This window comes from Epargyreus clarus, unplaced genomic scaffold (genome assembly GCF_041222505.1).
Source record: "Epargyreus clarus isolate Ecla_fem2 unplaced genomic scaffold, WU_Ecla_fem_2.2 ptg000004l, whole genome shotgun sequence".
Lineage (NCBI taxonomy): Eukaryota > Metazoa > Arthropoda > Insecta > Lepidoptera > Hesperiidae > Epargyreus > Epargyreus clarus.
Window position 1 is genome coordinate 10,025,330 of NW_027332212.1, and position 17,019 is coordinate 10,042,348.

At 39.4% G+C, this 17,019-nt stretch overlaps 1 protein-coding gene across 1 annotated transcript; it reads right to left on the reverse strand.

The window, feature by feature from the left end:
• Nucleotides 1-161: 161 nt before the first annotated feature.
• Nucleotides 162-16,300, reverse strand: ebo (exportin ellipsoid body open). Its single transcript, XM_073093215.1, has 21 exons — nucleotides 16,061-16,300; nucleotides 15,694-15,903; nucleotides 15,051-15,248; nucleotides 14,421-14,592; nucleotides 13,932-14,055; nucleotides 13,446-13,584; nucleotides 12,223-12,389; nucleotides 11,232-11,355; nucleotides 11,055-11,137; nucleotides 10,725-10,833; nucleotides 10,550-10,642; nucleotides 9,302-9,455; nucleotides 8,465-8,606; nucleotides 7,430-7,556; nucleotides 7,201-7,341; nucleotides 6,336-6,569; nucleotides 5,870-6,051; nucleotides 4,886-5,068; nucleotides 3,059-3,251; nucleotides 2,245-2,475; nucleotides 162-1,737 (listed from the first exon to the last, which is right to left on the reverse strand). Exons 1-21 carry the CDS (start codon nucleotides 16,061-16,063, stop codon nucleotides 1,639-1,641), a joined length of 3,108 nt encoding a protein of 1,035 aa, XP_072949316.1. The 5' UTR covers nucleotides 16,064-16,300; the 3' UTR covers nucleotides 162-1,638.
• Between the last annotated feature and the right edge of the window lie 719 nt (nucleotides 16,301-17,019).

Genomic DNA, 17,019 nt, shown 5'->3' on the forward strand with positions numbered 1-17,019 from the left:
GCCCCCCAGGATCAGAGGCCCGAGGTGGACCCCCCCTTAAGAAGCCGCTAGAGACTAAGATAGTTACCTCATGTGTTTGTCAGATGCTCCAATTTTATGCTCCAATCAATTGGAACATAAAACCTCAATCTAACCATGTTTTAAAAAAATAAAACAACATATTAAAAAGGTTATACTTTATTATTGAACAGATATGTAATGTGTATTACTCTCAATTTCAAGTAAAGAAACTATACTAAAAGTACATAAAAATGCAATTCTCTAATAAGTGTGAGACTCAAAAGTAGAATGTGTCGTGACATAAAAAATGTAAGTCCAGTAACATTGCACTAGGTATTTTTTATATTACTCCACATAAGGATTCATATAGCATAAAAATCAATCGGATACCTAGCACTTCTATCAACTACTTTAGATAATAATGTATAAAGTTCCAATATACTAGTATTATTGGTCCCCAGCAAACAATAACCGCTGGCAGGTATGCAGTTGTTATATCCCCTAGAGTAATAATTAGCATAGAATGTGTCCATGTCACCAACATCTGGTTACGAATTGTAGGCGAGTTGGTATTTATTTAAACTATCGTGAAATTGAATATATTACTAGTTTTCATACCACATTCTACCAGAATAACGATAATTAGCATTAAAACAACAAAATTAGTTACCATTACTTGAATTCGAATTATAAATGTTCGCCAATATTCGTTAATAGTGTTCTAACCTATGACCTACTGTTCGTACTCAAGAAGGCCCGCCGCTCTATGCTACATTTATATACCCTAAGGTACCCTATATTGATAAAACCAATTTAGATCCATTGCACATCGTAAATGCATCTCTTCAAATGCAAATGTTCAAATTTATTCCACACACGACAACATTATCGTCTTAAAAATTTTATAAGGTTAGAAAATATTACTCCTACTTAAAATTGAATATTTATCGACTCATTCGCTTACCATTTAATCGCCAAAAAAAAGCAATACACCATCTCTTCTAAATAATAAATGACTAGTATTTTTATAATTGCGTGCAATGTTTAAGTGATCATATTTTAGTATGGCTTTTTAAGTAACTTTGTTTATTATCAGTTGTATCTACCATCAAATAAATGCTAACCTTGTCATTAAATAAAAGGAACTTGATAATTAGAACCATTGTATACATGTCTAACTATTATAAAAGTAAATGTAGCAATGAAATTATGCAACTAAATTAATATTCTAGTTTAAAATTCTTAGATTGTCTATAATTTTTGAAGTTATATTTCTTGTGGCTTGTTTGAGAGGAAACAGATTAGTGTATTTTTAGCGTGGAACGAAGTTGCGCGCGCCCATGTAACACATAATTATATTTTCTTCCATGTATTAATTGTTTGCTTACTTAACATTTGTTTTAAAACAAAAATATTGCATTATTCAGACCAAAGAATTATAACTTCTTATAGTATTTCTTATAGTACATACGTACCCACAAGCTTTCTCTATACTTAATTACGTTAATGCTCTTTATCTTTAAAAATTCGAAATATCCAATCCCAGTATTGTCCCGCTTTTAACCACTTCTTGTATGAATAAAGCCTTCATCTCCTAGAGCTATATCACAGCACCAAAGAACGGTAAAGTCGTACGTCTTATGAAACCATGTCCGTTGAGGTCAGGGAATTGTATGCTCGATAACAATTCACGTCATTCATGAGCTTCAGAATGTTCTGTGTGAATGTTGGTAGATCCTGAAAGATACAAAATAATGTTAGTTGACTATTGTCAATATTGATTAGGATTATCAGACGTAAATAAAAATCAATTAGTATCTTAAATATTTAAAGTTTATAGCCATGCTTAAATTTTATTGTCTTGGAAATATTTATGATATTAAAAATTAAATTAAATGAAAGAAAAATGCAAACAAAGCACTCTCCATCTAGTAAATTGCAAACACTCCCATTTTAGACGCGCTCCGCCACCATTATTTATTTATTCATAATTCTTACATCTAACAATATAGGTTCATTATCATTTTCCTCTCCTGTATGATTTATTTATTTTATTTTTTTCTAAATATATTCGACGCCACTCGAAACGTACATATTTCAGTCGGACACAACTTCTCAGGAATGCATTCTCCCAGCGGCCAGACAGTGTAAACAGTAAAGGCCTGGCCACACAGAACGCGTATTTTGGTGCCGTCCTAAAGTACGCGTTCTGTTTGGCCAGGCCTTAAAGTTGTAGGCACGTACCGTGTCCGGCGGGAAGTCGGCGAGCAGCGCGGCGTGTTGCGGCGCGAGGCCGGGCAGCGCGCGCAGGAAGTGCGGCAGGAAGGCGTGGCGGAAGGCGGGGAAGTCCACCGCGGCCATGGCGTGCACCGCGCACACCGCCTCGTCGCGCAGCAGCGCGCGCGCGCCGCCCTCGCCCAGACCCGACACCAGCACCGTCAGGAACTCGCACATGAACTCCGAGCGGAACAGCGCCTGATATGTCACATATTTTTTTAGTTTTTAATCTACTTCAAAAAAGGCATGAACTCCGAACGAAACAGCACCTGATGTATCAATATTTTTTTTATTTTATAATCGACTTATAAAAGGAGATTTCTCAATTTGACTTTAAAAAAGCCGCCAGTGCCACCACTTTTTCTATTTCATAATTAAAACAATAGCACTTTATAATAGTTCTGGGCAAATCAATAAGCTTCAGATAGAATTTCCATTTCTATCTAATGTTTATTACAGATGTTTATGGGTGGTAATGGCTACTTGTCGTCTTATGGACAGGATGCTTGTTCATCAATCTTATTTTATAAAAAATCATCAATCTACTGCTAAGCATCATAAAAAAGGTTTAGGCCATAATACACCAACCAGGCCAAATGTAGATGTAGATTTTGAGATTGTTTGTTTTTATCGAATTCTCGTGCATTTTTTACCGAACTCCCTTCACACAAAATTGCAATAACTAAAAATGTTGCCGTTGACGTTGGTAATCATTTTGCCACCCTACTCCATTCCACTCTAAAAGCAAAGTATTTCCGAGAGTCTAGTTTATTCATCCCACCTTGTGATACAGCTTCCACTTAGTATTAAGCACGTCAAGCGTGTTAATATTGATCCGCAGCAGCTCGATATCATCTAGCAGTAGCGCGCGGCCGAGCGCCGAGAGCGCACCGCGCAGCTCGTTGGCACGCCGAGCGCCCTCCTCGCCCGAGCAGTTGTGCGGGAAGAAGTAGCGCCACCGGTGTACTAGCACGCTGGAGAATTATACCAGTTTTAATTATACTTTAGGACACATATTTTGGATAATTTAAATGAATTGATGTATGTAATTTACCTGGATGAATGTAACGTTAGGCAGATATTCCCTAAACAGAAAGGTTTTACTATACTATATAATCGACACGAAAACGTTTTAAGAATTAGACAAAAATCTAGAACTGTTGGCCTAGTTTAAAATCAAATTATATATCTGAATGTAGTAGAAAATCGAAACGCCCTATGATAAGCTAGTAAGTAATGTGAAGAAGAAATGCGTGCACGTTGGCGAAACGAAGTTCGCAATAGAATGTCCTTGACTGAAGTTATAAATAGAACAGTTTTAAGAATAACACGGTTATATTATTTACATGAGGTCCCTGAAATTTGACGGCAATAAAGGTTCTAGAAACGACGCCTGAACTAACTGGAGTAACTAAGGGGGCCGAAGAAAACTTGCATTACGTGCCGTTCGCTGCGACGGCGAATTCACTGGCGCCGTAACGTTGATTTGTGTTTTCACTCTAACAGGTGAGTGAGTGTGGGTAACGTTGGTTCGTGAGTGAGTGTGGGTAACGTTGGTTCGTGAGTGAGTGTAGTGTGGAGAGGGCACCTGGCGAGCAGGCGGTAACGTTGGTCCGCGAGTGAGTGTCGTGTGGTGTGGAGTGGGTACCTGGCGAGCAGGCGGTAACGTTGGTTCGCGAGTGAGTGTGGTGTGGTGTGGAGTGGGTACCTGGCGAGCAGGCGGTAACGTTGGTCCGCGAGTGAGTGTCGTGTGGTGTGGAGTGGGTACCTGGCGAGCAGGCGGTAACGTTGGTTCGCGAGTGAGTGTGGTGTGGTGTGGAGTGGGTACCTGGCGAGCAGGCGGTAACGTTTGTCCGCGAGTGAGTGTCGTGTGGTGTGGAGTGGGTACCTGGCGAGCAGGCGGTAACGTTGGTTCACGAGTGAGTGTGGTGTGGTGTGGAGTGGGTACCTGGCGAGCAGGCGGTAACGTTGGTTCGCGAGTGAGTGTGGTGTGGTGTGGAGTGGGTACCTGGCGAGCAGGCGGTAACGTTGGTTCGCGAGTGAGTGTGGTGTGGTGTGGAGAGGGTACCTGGCGAGCAGGCGGTAACGTTGGTTCGCGAGTGAGTGTGGTGTGGTGTGGAGTGGGTACCTGGCGAGCAGGCGGTAACGTTGGTTCGCGAGTGAGTGTGGTGTGGTGTGGAGTGGGTACCTGGCGAGCAGGCGGTAACGTTGGTTCGCGAGTGAGTGTGGTGTGGTGTGGAGTGGGTACCTGGCGAGCAGGCGGTAACGTTGGTTCGCGAGTGAGTGTGGTGTGGTGTGGAGTGGGTACCTGGCGAGCAGGCGGTAACGTTGGTTCGCGAGTGAGTGTGGTGTGGTGTGGAGAGGGTACCTGGCGAGCAGGCGGTAACGTTGGTTCGCGAGTGAGTGTGGTGTGGTGTGGAGTGGGTACCTGGCGAGCAGGCGGTAACGTTGGTTCGCGAGTGAGTGTGGTGTGGTGTGGAGTGGGTACCTGGCGAGCAGGCGGTAACGTTGGTTCGCGAGTGAGTGTGGTGTGGTGTGGAGAGGGTACCTGGCGAGCAGGCGGTAACGTTGGTTCGCGAGTGAGTGTGGTGTGGTGTGGAGTGGGTACCTGGCGAGCAGGCGGTGCGCGGCGCGGGCGAGCGCGGGCGCGGCGGGGCGCGCGGCGGGCAGCACGTGCGCGTGCAGCAGCGCGAGCACGGCGCGCACGCGCACGCCGCCGCCGCCCGCCTCCACGCCCAGCCGCACGCACTCCACCAACCGCTCCACGCCGCCCGCCGCCTCGCCGCCCGACCTGGCACGCGGGACCATACATTAGTATTAGTAAACATTACTCACTCCTAACAAGATAATGTTACCAGTTTCGACAATTGAAATTGTCACTATCATCTATTTTCGTGTATAAAAAATGTAGTTTTTAGTGCATTTACAAATGAAACGATATTCCTCCGCACTTTTTCTTCGATTTCGTGTTTTTGCACCATGCAACTGCAGATGTCAGCATTCTTACGCGTAAATTACACCATGACAGCCATTAAACGGCTGACAGAATTGTCAGCCGTATAAGCCATTTAATTCTTCAATTACAAGGCGGTGAGATATCTGTACTTATCTATGCACGGGACGCTATTATTATTATAATGATAACATGTAATATGCCCAGTTATCGAATTACAACCAATATAAAAAATGTGACACTTAAACTCGTTAATTATAAATATGAAACCAGACAAAAAGAGGAAAAGGTACTGAGCTTGAGCTGAGGAAAGTTGAATAGCAGCCTCCAGTGTGAAAAGTGTATTTGATTTTACGAAATTATTCGCCGTCAAATACATATCATTCCAGTGATCTTTTTTATACACATTTCACAGATTGTTTGGTTCTGATGACCTTTTTTTTGCAAGTGTATTTGGGGGTCCCTCAGGCTCGGCGGCGGCTCTTCCCGCCCCCTCCCCCCTTAGTCCACTAAAGCTCATAAGCCGTGTATTTCATTGAAAAATAAAATAATTATAGCTCTTATTATATTTCAATTTAATGTATTATTGAATTATAATTAGAATTAAAATTATTTCAATTATTAAATTAATTATTTTACCTCTGGGCTACTTCTAAAAAGACATCGATGGCAGTGTAGGCAAAGTTGCCCAACTGAGGTAGAAGTGCGGTGAACAAAGCTAGGAAGAAATCTGTTATCTGTGTCTCGGCCGACGCGTACGCGGGATCGCAGAGCATCCGCAATGCCGTCTCTGCTGCACTCTGAATACCTTCCGCGATTATCTAAAACAAATATTCATGTAAGTTTCTTCTCATAATTTTCCAATTACAATATAGCTCCTGCATTGATATTTAAAATACTATTTGTAGATGGCGAAAATTTTGACGCATATAATTTTTTCAATTCATAAGTTACACGTGTGTTGCTGATCGTGTACTTTTTTCATGTTTGACGAATGCCACTTATCAACTTAGGTTTTGATCATTATCATATTCAAATTTAAGAACATTGAGATGGTTGATTTTCCTATCCTTACGTACACGTTGATCGTAAGAAGACAGTTTACCTTTTTAGAATTAGTGGGTGCCCCCGCAAACGCATGCAGCAACTCCGTGAGGGGTGGTAAGGCAGCCGCGGGGCCCGCAGCGGGCAACGCGCCCGCCCACGCCGCTAGTAACGCACGCGCCGCCTCGCCGCTCGCCGCGCCGCTCGACGCACCGCTCGCCGCGCCGCTCGTCCCGCTCGCAACGCCGCGACTCAACGCCAGCGACACTAGCGCTTCACGCACTACGCCTGCACTCTGATATGTATGATCTCCTTATTATCAAGTACGTGTTCTACAGTTGATATGCTATACACTCATGCTAGAAATATACGTACAGTTCTACACAATCAATAGTTAACATGTTTATGTTTTGAAACATCACAATGCTTTTAACTACTTTATCAAAATTATAACACTTACAAAAGCAAACCAGGGGGCCAACTACCATGTCGTAAAACAATATTGGTTTAATCATACATTGAAATTTCATACCACGACCTCTTTAAAATAGGATTGTTTTTATAATGTTACAATAAGCAGTTTTGTATGATGTAGGTCATAACATAAGACATAACATTTTCCTGAAATATGATTGTTTTTAAAAGATGGTGGTAGGGCCCCAGGATTGTGACAATTTGAGCGATAAATATTACATTCCAAATAATACTAAACACACATATAGCATTTTTATAAATCCTAAAAATAGCGAACTAGTGTGCAACCCACCTGATAATTAGTGGCATCTGCCACCATTGGATATCTGTAATCAACCCAGACAGAATTAGATACTACCATAGAACTATAGATGCTTTACTAAGGACTAAGTACTACCACTCAGGACTAAGTATCCACTCTACGGTGTTAAACTTTAGGATGATAAACTTACCTTGGGTTCCAAATAATGTAGTGATCGTTGGGCGTGATTATAAAGATCCCCCAGTAACAACATTGGATCGGTGGCGAATTTAACATTCTTAGATAAACTTAGCAATAAATGTGCCGCAGCGTGACATAGTAAGGGCGGTTCCTACAAAAAATAAAATTATTATTATTATAATAGTATATTTGAATTTCTAAATATCTGATTTAAATTCTTTTTATCATTAAATACTTACTGGTACTTCATGGGGTATTAGAAAAGGTACAGCAGACGTAAACAGTCCTTCCATGGTTTGTATTGGGACATTACAATCGTTGGCGTAGCAACACCAAGCTCCCATACACGCAAACATTTCAGCGTGACTAGAAGAAAAAAATATTTGTAAGGATACCTTTCATATACCTGCTCTAAAGCTGATAACACAAGACACGAAACGTAACTGGCATTTCCGCCGCGTGGGTGGATTGCTAAGCATTTGTAAGTTGCATTAAACTAAGTTCTCACAATTAGGTTAGCTTTTCAAAACTTGTATGCTGATAGCAAACTATATAAATTATCACACACAATTATTAACTTTTTTAGTGTAGCGTCTTCCCGCTAAGCGTCAAGAGATAGCGCTGCTGAATCACGCTATCGAAGTTTTCTAAACATCTGGCATATATACAAGCTCCGAACTGACATTGTCGGTGCACGGCCGCTTCCCGGGCATGATTACTTAGCCCGTAGGGAGATCTCCCTTTGCCAAAGAGGTATTGGTCCTGTGACGGTGAAGAAACCTATGTCACATTTGTATGGGTACGTTTATTTACTTTTTTGAGTCATGCGGAGATTAAGGTACGTGAACGAACCTGCTCACATATTTAAATGAGTTGCTACAGTTGGTTGTAGACTAAGTGCAAAGTCAGTTAAATCAAGTTTTCATAATTAAGGAAGCTTTTCACAACTTGTGCGAAGATAGTAAACTATAGAAACTATCTTATAAAATTTCATTTTGTAGCGCGCCCTTCCCTATTTTTCTTGTATAATCTGTGCTTCCTTCCGTATTTTCAAACTTCGCGCGTAATAACTACCAATGAGAGCGCTCCCTGCCCACGCGCTGGCCTTCCATCCGCGTCTCGCGCCTCACCCCCGCTCTCTCTCTCGGTGACTAGCAAGTGTGCGGTCACACTGAATTCACGTTTTAATCTCGATTTTCGAATTAAACCATTTTTGTAAAACCGAACCCCTACAATTTTATTTATCTGTAAGAAAATAATACATGTGTACTAACAGCGCGACGTGTGCGCGCGCGTGTGCGGGCGGCGCGGCGCGGTGCGGACGCGTGAGCGCGGCGCCGGCTAATGCGCCCGCCGCACGCTCCACTAGCGCCGCGCCCGCTGCTGTACCTCTCGCGCGACGACCCGCATCCGACTCTGTAACGAACATTACATTTCACAACAAACATTTAAAAATGTAACATGTTTGTTTATGATTTGGTTCCAAATTTGATTGTCTGTTTGCTTTTTGTTATAATATAGGAGAGAGCAGACGGGCATTCAGTGCGCCTGGGAAGTGGCTACTGCCATTCGTGGACATCCGTAATCAACCCCAGATAGGCTAAACCTATCCTGAATTCTATCCAATAGGATGACCTTATGTAGTGTAGGAATATCTAAATATTTGCGTCTCTACTATTGAGGACTAAGCTGAAACGCCTCCGATAAATATGTCTTCCTTACCACAACCTTTCAAACTAGAATACAACAGCGCTAAACACTACTGTTAAGACACGTGCTGAAATAGGTGTGGCGGTGGCGCCGCCGGGGTCGAATCACAAAGAGTTCTACTACCTTTGAAATGCTGGACACCAGTCTCTTGCCAAGACTGGGACATCACCTCACTGTTCCAATGCGGATTAATGGAGGGCACGTTAATTAAACAACCAATATCCAACTTTCCAACGCCCGCTGTTACTAAGTAAATCAGTAAACTTTATACACTTCACTAAGTTTTTATAACTGTAATCGTTACATATTATATTAATATTATCCTAATAATTTAATGCTGATTCCTAATAATGAATACTACATGTACTACATACGAATAATTCTCAATATACAATACAAACCAGCGAGCAGAGCGGGCGCGAGGCGGCCCAGCACGCGCGTGAGCGTGGCGAGGTCGAGCAGCGCGGCCAGCAGGCGGTCGGCGTCGCCCGCCGCCGCGCCCGCCCGCGTGGCCGCGCGCGCGTGCACGCCCGCCAGCCCCTGCCACCGCTCCATCTGCACACGAGCACGATATACATTCATATTTCATACCTTTATTACTACTACCAGCTCAATATACAAAAGTAATTTTGGAAGTTTCGAATGAAATAGAGTCCGCGCCAAACTGCTAGTCCGCTCTGAATATAGCAACGAGTCGCGTCGCAACAGGAAATTGTAGATATTAACGGGACGAAGACAGCGCAGGATCCCCCGGTACCCGCCCGCTACCCGCTCTCGGCCACGGGTACATAGCTGCGTTAGTGTGCCCTTACTGTTGCTACGAAGCATATGTTTGTAATTGTGTTCGACCTCATTAACTCTCTGACTACAATTGCGCGCAACAACTTCAGAATGGATTAGAAGTTTGGCGCGGAATATATCTAAAAGTAATTTTGGTCGAAATCAAATAATACATATTATTACTTATTTAAACTATACATCATTACTTGTAACACACAGTCATGTTCTGTTCAGCAACAGTCATTTCCTTATCTACACTATACATCTTTAATGTTATGTACTTTAGATAAGATGTGACTCATAACAGAAAAAACAGATTTTACGAAACACAATTTATATATCACAATTATTTTCTGTGCGCTACATGATTCATTAGGTACTTACTCCCAAACATAATGTATTATAATTACAAGCTTTTATTTAGTTTCACCTTCGATCCCAAATAAGAACTAGATACACAATCCCATACAAAAATGAACTTCAAAAGTGGCGTCAAACGTGTTTATAAAATTCTAAGCGACAGAATCTAAAATTAATGCAAAATCAACCTTATCACTATTATTTAAAGGTGTTAAAAACTGCTTACCAAAAGCAATAAATTTTTACGACATAAGCTAGCTGTCATAAGCTATCACTTTGACAGGTTTGTGCACCCAAATGTCTATTTGGGTGCTCTTTTCGTCGCCCCGTTTTTTTGTCGCTGATTGTGTATCTAGTTCTTATTAGTGATCGAAGAGTTTCACCTATCCCAGTGTTTGTAATCAAATCTAGCAAACTAAATTTTAAGCGTAAGTATGTATGTTCAGTAATTAGCAGTTCTTTTCAAATAAGCACATGTTTAAATATTTATTGAAAAAAATATATCTTACCACAGCTGTGAAAACATCAAGAGGCGCCAAGTCCCCCACTCGAGCGATACACTCTATGCAATGTTTAAGGAATGTTTGCCATTCAGTCTCTCCCTGCAAACAATACAAAACAGAATTCTATCATACATACAAACAAAACAAAATGTACGAGATTAATTAAATATTGTGTACTAACATCATCGTCGCACACGTCATTATCGAGGTACTGTAGTTGCGATTTGTTATGTTGGAATTGTATTTTATTTAACACACCATTCACCAGAGCCTGAAGAGCCTCCCAGTACCTGGAAAATAAAAATACACTTGCATTTATGGAGTTGAGTAAATTGGTATCTGTTGGTTTTAATTACGGCAAACAAGTGTAATATCTTCTTTGCATACATAAGTACATAGACGCTTTAATCAACAGAAGTAGAAAATAAGTTCAATGAGTTATGCTATTTAATTACCAAAGATTATCAAACTATTGGTTATGTAGTTATTAAGGCTATATTTTAATACTTACTTGGGTGTATCTTCAGGTTTTAATATATCAACAAATTGTATCCATATCTCTAGACAATTAACAAATATAGTACATGTGGGCACCTGAAATAAAGTAAATAAGATATGTTAATTTCAATATATTTAACATGTAGTATATTCAACTCATCTAGTATTTAATTATATTTCAGTTAATTACCTGGAATGTGTATTGGAATAAGTAGGACAAAAATTCTATAGCATCAAACTCAGGTTCGGCTTCCAATCTCTTGAAATGCAATTGTATAAATAACTTTAGGAATTCTGCTAATTTGTTGAGGTAACTGAAAATAAAACATACATAACATATAAATCTGATATATTATAACAAATGTCAGGTTCTTGCCACATTACTCATACCATAAACGAGATTACAATTGCAAATTAAAATGTAAAATTAAGGAAAGGCAAGTGGGCAAAAGTTCAGCATGAATGATTTTGTCATTACATTCAAGATAATGGGTAATGTTAACTTAGCAGTGGTAAATGAATTGGTAAGTGAACAAGGCAGACTAGTTGGCAAGTTATCATTTATTAATTAGATATAAGTTTAAGATAGCTAAATGGCTTATTGGTATAGAAATAGGTAAATGAGTTTTGCCACTAATGTATTAAACACTTATAACTGATTAGCGGTTGTACTCTGTCAACTATGCATATAAGTTTTTATAATATAGTATTCACATTTATGTAAAGTAACCACTAGTTTACCCAATAATCACTATTGCGTGAGTTGAGATACTCAGCTGTGTCTAGCAATTACACTGACTAGCCCATAGCTAAAGAACCCTTTGTGGTTCGACTCCGGTGGCACTACCGCCACACCTATTTCCGCCTTATAATAGCAGTGTTAAGCACTGCCGTGTTCTAGTTTGAGGGGTATGGTAAGGGAGACATACTTTTTTGAGGCGTTCCAGCTTAGTCCTCAGAAGTAGCGGCGCATCTGTGGGCGACCTCGGGTAGGAATAAATCCTACCTGGGGTTGATTACAGATGTCCATGGGCTGCCGCCACCCACTGTATGTACATGTTTCATAAAGTGGCTGTAACCACCTAACGCCACTTACAATAAGGTGACTGCATGCTCGTCAGCTACTCTTATATTATAAAAAAGCGTTTTGTGTGTATGTACGGTAGTGGTAGTATACGTACTCGTCGTTAGCGCGCTGCATGTGTGCGGCGTGGTGCGCGAGGTGTCGCAGCAGGCGCAGCGCGGCGTGGTGCAGGCGCAGCGCGGTGGCGGCCGACGTGGGCGGCGCGTACCGCCGGTACAGCAGCTCGCACACGCCGCCCAGCCCCGCCAGCGCCGCCTCCGCACTCTAACCATACGTCTTATTATACATTTGTTATGTTATGAAGGTGGTAGAACCCTGCGGTTCGACTCCGGCGGCACCACCGCCACACCTAATAACAACAGTGTTAGGCGCTGCTGTGTTCCGGTTTGAAGGGTGTGGTAAGGGAGACAGACTTTTCCGAGGCGTTCCAGCTTAGTCCTCAGGGGAAGCGGCGCATCTGTGGCCGACCTCAGGTAGGAATATCTAATCCTATCCGGGGTTGATTACAGATGTCCATGGGCGGCAGTAGCCACTTGCCATCAGGTGGTCTGTACGCTCGTCTGCTATTCCTATATTATAAAAAAAAAGTATCTCACTGCCTTGTAATTGAAGGAAGCATTTAAAAGTCTTAAACGGCTGGCAATACTGTCAGCCGTTTAATGGCTGTCACGGTGTAATTTACGCGGAACAATGCCGACATGTGCAGTTAAGACGAAAACAGGAAATCGAAAAAAAGTGCGGAGAAATATCGTTTCATTCGTAAATGATCTAAAAACTCAATTGGTTTATTATCTTTTTTTCCATAATCATCATTCCAAAAAAAGAAAAGAGTTCTTTTTTATTCAATGTATTGACAATATTATATGTAAAACCTTTTGTGCCAGGTTTGGTTACGCACTGAGTACAGACGAATAGACGATGACCGTCAACTCGTTACTGTCCCACTGCCAATCACAAATCTCCTCTCAGAAGGAGAAGGATTAGGCCATAGTCCACCGCGCTGCACTTGGCCAGCGCATACTACAACAAGTCTACAAAATACAAGTCTACCAAGACTTCACATACTTTTTATAAACAATAATCTTGCGGGTATGTTTCACGATGTTATCCTTAACCGATAAAGCAAGCAATAATTTATTTATGATACACAAATAATTTTGTAGTGCTACCTGGGTTTTGAACCTCGAACCCCGAGATCGAGATGCCGAATTTCAACAGCTAGGCATCACTAAAACACCCGCTTTTACGTTACGATATTATAACAACAACAAAAAACTAACATAAGAATTACTTTTATAATAAATAAACGTCCAAACTTACTTGTGACTGTGTGGCTAGACTTCCCCAATGAAACACAGTAGTGACTAGCGAAGGAGGCACATGCGACGATAGGGGGAGCCAAGAAAATAAATGCTGTAATGTAGACAGGCATTTCACTACTATTTCCATGTTTAAAGCTCTGTAAAATTATAAAACATTTACAATTATCCTTAGATGTTGAACTATTGGATTACAAAAAAATTCACGGTATCCAAAAGACTAGGTTTTACTCGTACTTATTAGATGTTTTTAATGTAATTTCAAATTAATACTGATTATTGTAATAAATAATCAATATTTCCAAACAATCCACATTTTTTAAAAATAAATATTGGTTTATAGGTTGGCTTATTTTCCCTTTTATGATTTAGCCAAATAGAAGCAAAAATAAATCATTATTTTATGCTGGTCATATTCATTGTCACTGCTATAATCCACTTTGAATCCACTTTGCAGGTAAAAAATATAAATATAGGCAAAACTTACTTGTCACTAGAATCATTAGTATTCAATAGCAAGTCTGGGAGAGCAGAGGTCTGTGGAAGTCCACTAGTAGGTGAGGGTGGTGGATTTGACTGTCCTTCTTTCTGAGAATTCTTCTCTAATATAGCTGTAACATTTTACTTATATAATTTATTAGAAATAAACAAAACTGTCTAAACATTTTTGGTGCTATGAGGAATACTATGATATGAACATACAGAGTACATACCCATACATATGTACAGAAATGACCAGACCAGTATGATCATAATTTAAATACCAGTCAGGCTGAGTATTAACCTTTGTGAAGCATTGTGGAATAGTTACCACTTTACCATTTTGTAATCTTCTGTATTAATAGACATTAATTTCCTTCATTTTAGTTTTAGTCAGAGTTTTAACAAGAATCAGGTACAACATATAACTTTAGATCAATCAATTAAACCAGTACCAAAATACGCAACAAATAACTGAAATGTAACGATATCTCACCGCTAAGAGCGTTCAGCATATGTGGCATGCCTTTCAGCATGAGTCTCTCGAGCTGGCTGCGACGTGACGAGGGCAACAGCACGCCGGTGTCCCGTGAGGCGCCCAACTCCTCACTCGCAGCTTGTGCGAGCACGAGGCCCAGTAAGCACCGACGGCCGTCCGATCTGAGCAGCTAAAATAGTACGAGCTATAAACTAGACTATCCATAAACATGCAACTAGAAAACAGTTTAGTATTTTTTGCTTTTGTTTGTCAACTGATTTCCTTTCTTTTACATGTTTGATAGCTATCAACTATGTTGGTTATGAATAAAAGAATCAAAAAATAATGACTGTAGTTGAATTTGAACACTACTTTTTATTGAATTTAATATAAAAATGGTAAATAATAAGAAAACATACAATACACTCAACTGAATGTGCTTTAATTAAAATAAAAAGCTCTATTGAAAATCTTTGTTATACTCATCTTTAATAAGACCCCATAACAAGCTCATATATCCCTAAATAAATATGATTGTTTTAACTTCATTAGAAAACACCTTTAATCAAACATCTTTTAAGGATAAAAAGGACTTAGATCTTATTAAATAGCTAATATAATTGCAAAAAATTAAACTGTTTGAGTTACCTCCACAATATGGTTAAAGAAATCAGGATACAGGTGTGGCCAGTCATACCGGGCAATGGATACCATCAAAGCTGCTAATTTGTTTCTAATAAAATAAGGCAGAGCTTCATGCTTGGCCATCAGCTCATTCATCAACATCATCCTGATCTTCAACTTGTCATTGTCTTCAATACTGATCCATCGTCTATTTATTATATTCTGTAGTACAAACATAACTTTGTTAAGCAAATAACACAGAGGATATTAAACTCTAAATAACCATGTTTGAAAGAATATGAATATTTATTATTATTTATTTGCAACTCTCATGTCTTTAAAATCGAATTGTGTCATATAAACCATTAACTGAATGAATAAAAGTATTAAATCAAAAAGGGGCATATAATTGAGGTAGTTCCAAAGTGATCCAGCTGTATTTATATAGTCTCGAGTTATCATTATTGCAAAAAAAATGCTTTAATTTATATAACATATATTTTGATGAAGCCACATCAAAATATACTTTAGGGAGTAGCCTAGCTAGGTGAACTGAAATGTATAGTAGAATAATGTTTAGATTAACAATTCATCAAACACAGAATTATTTGTTATTTGATTTAAATATACATTATTATATGAAATATACATTATTATTATTATATACCTCTAGTGTGGTTAAGACGAACATCAACACATATTCATTTTGTGACTTCTGCAGGAACAACAGGCAGTGATTCCAGGCATCCCTATTGTTGGAAAAGTTCTCTAGCATGCTCTCAATCTCTCTCTTCCTAAAATTACTCGTTGTTGGCGCGAAAAACTCCGACATCAACATTTCTAATGAGGCCAACGCCTCATTCATTTCGTAGTCCGTCTATAAACACAGAAAAGTTTAACCTTCACTTTAACATGTAAATATGAAGTTATATATTTTATTTTTAAATGTTTTTCTCCAAGGGTACATATAATAAATAGAATTAAATTAAAAGAAATAGATAAAGTTAAAACTGTTGACCATATGAAATTCTTACCATAGTTTATCAGTAAAGTTACAAAACAATCTCATAATGTGTTACACACTGTTACTGTCGCGAGTAACAGATTTCTTAGTAAGACTCCGATTTACAATGATTTATAAATAACTCTCTAATTTTATATTTCCTTAAGTCCGTTTCTAAATAAAAGGCAGGATTAAAACCACTATTTCCGATTTCAGAGTTCCATAAATAATCTTGGTTCCACCAAATGTCAAATGAACCAGTGAATTAGACAGATAAGCGGTAGATCTGTCAACTGTCAATTTATATGTCAAAAACAGCATGTTTAGTGTAATGATACCATCCTAGCAATTTTTCCAATATATAAGGGTGTTTTGAACATCCTAAGTTGATTGGATTATAGAAACTACTTTTTTCTTAAGGTTTAGTGTATGATTGAAAATTCGGCTTCGGCTATCCTCGGCCGGAAATTCGAACCGAAACCAAAGAATTCTTAATTCTAGAAGGTTATGGGGGGAAAACTAGAATCATAATTAGTAATCAACCCCCGATAAGATCTTTGATTTACTCCGACAAACTTTATTGTGCGAGTGCGTGTGTTTGGAAATAGCCATGTCCTATTATTTATGATAATTTGTTGTCTCTTCTTGAGCGATTTTGCAATTACCCTATGTATATATACAGAGTTTTTATTTTTACGTCATTTTAATAAAATTATGGCCTTAAATACTAGTACCTTAAAATATAAGTAGAATACAAGATAATTGTCAGTAAAGTTAATACTTGTTAAATACTAGTTAAATATAAATTAATGATGTGTTAAATATTGATAAATGTAATCGTTTATTTGCTTAGCGAAAACATGCTAAGTCTATGGTTTAAATATAATTTGCTACTTCTGAGATAGGTTTAACCAAAGAGTAAGAGTAAGTTTATGTGTCGATCAGATATGTGTCGATAAGAGTATAGTATTCTTGAACCTACCGATTTTT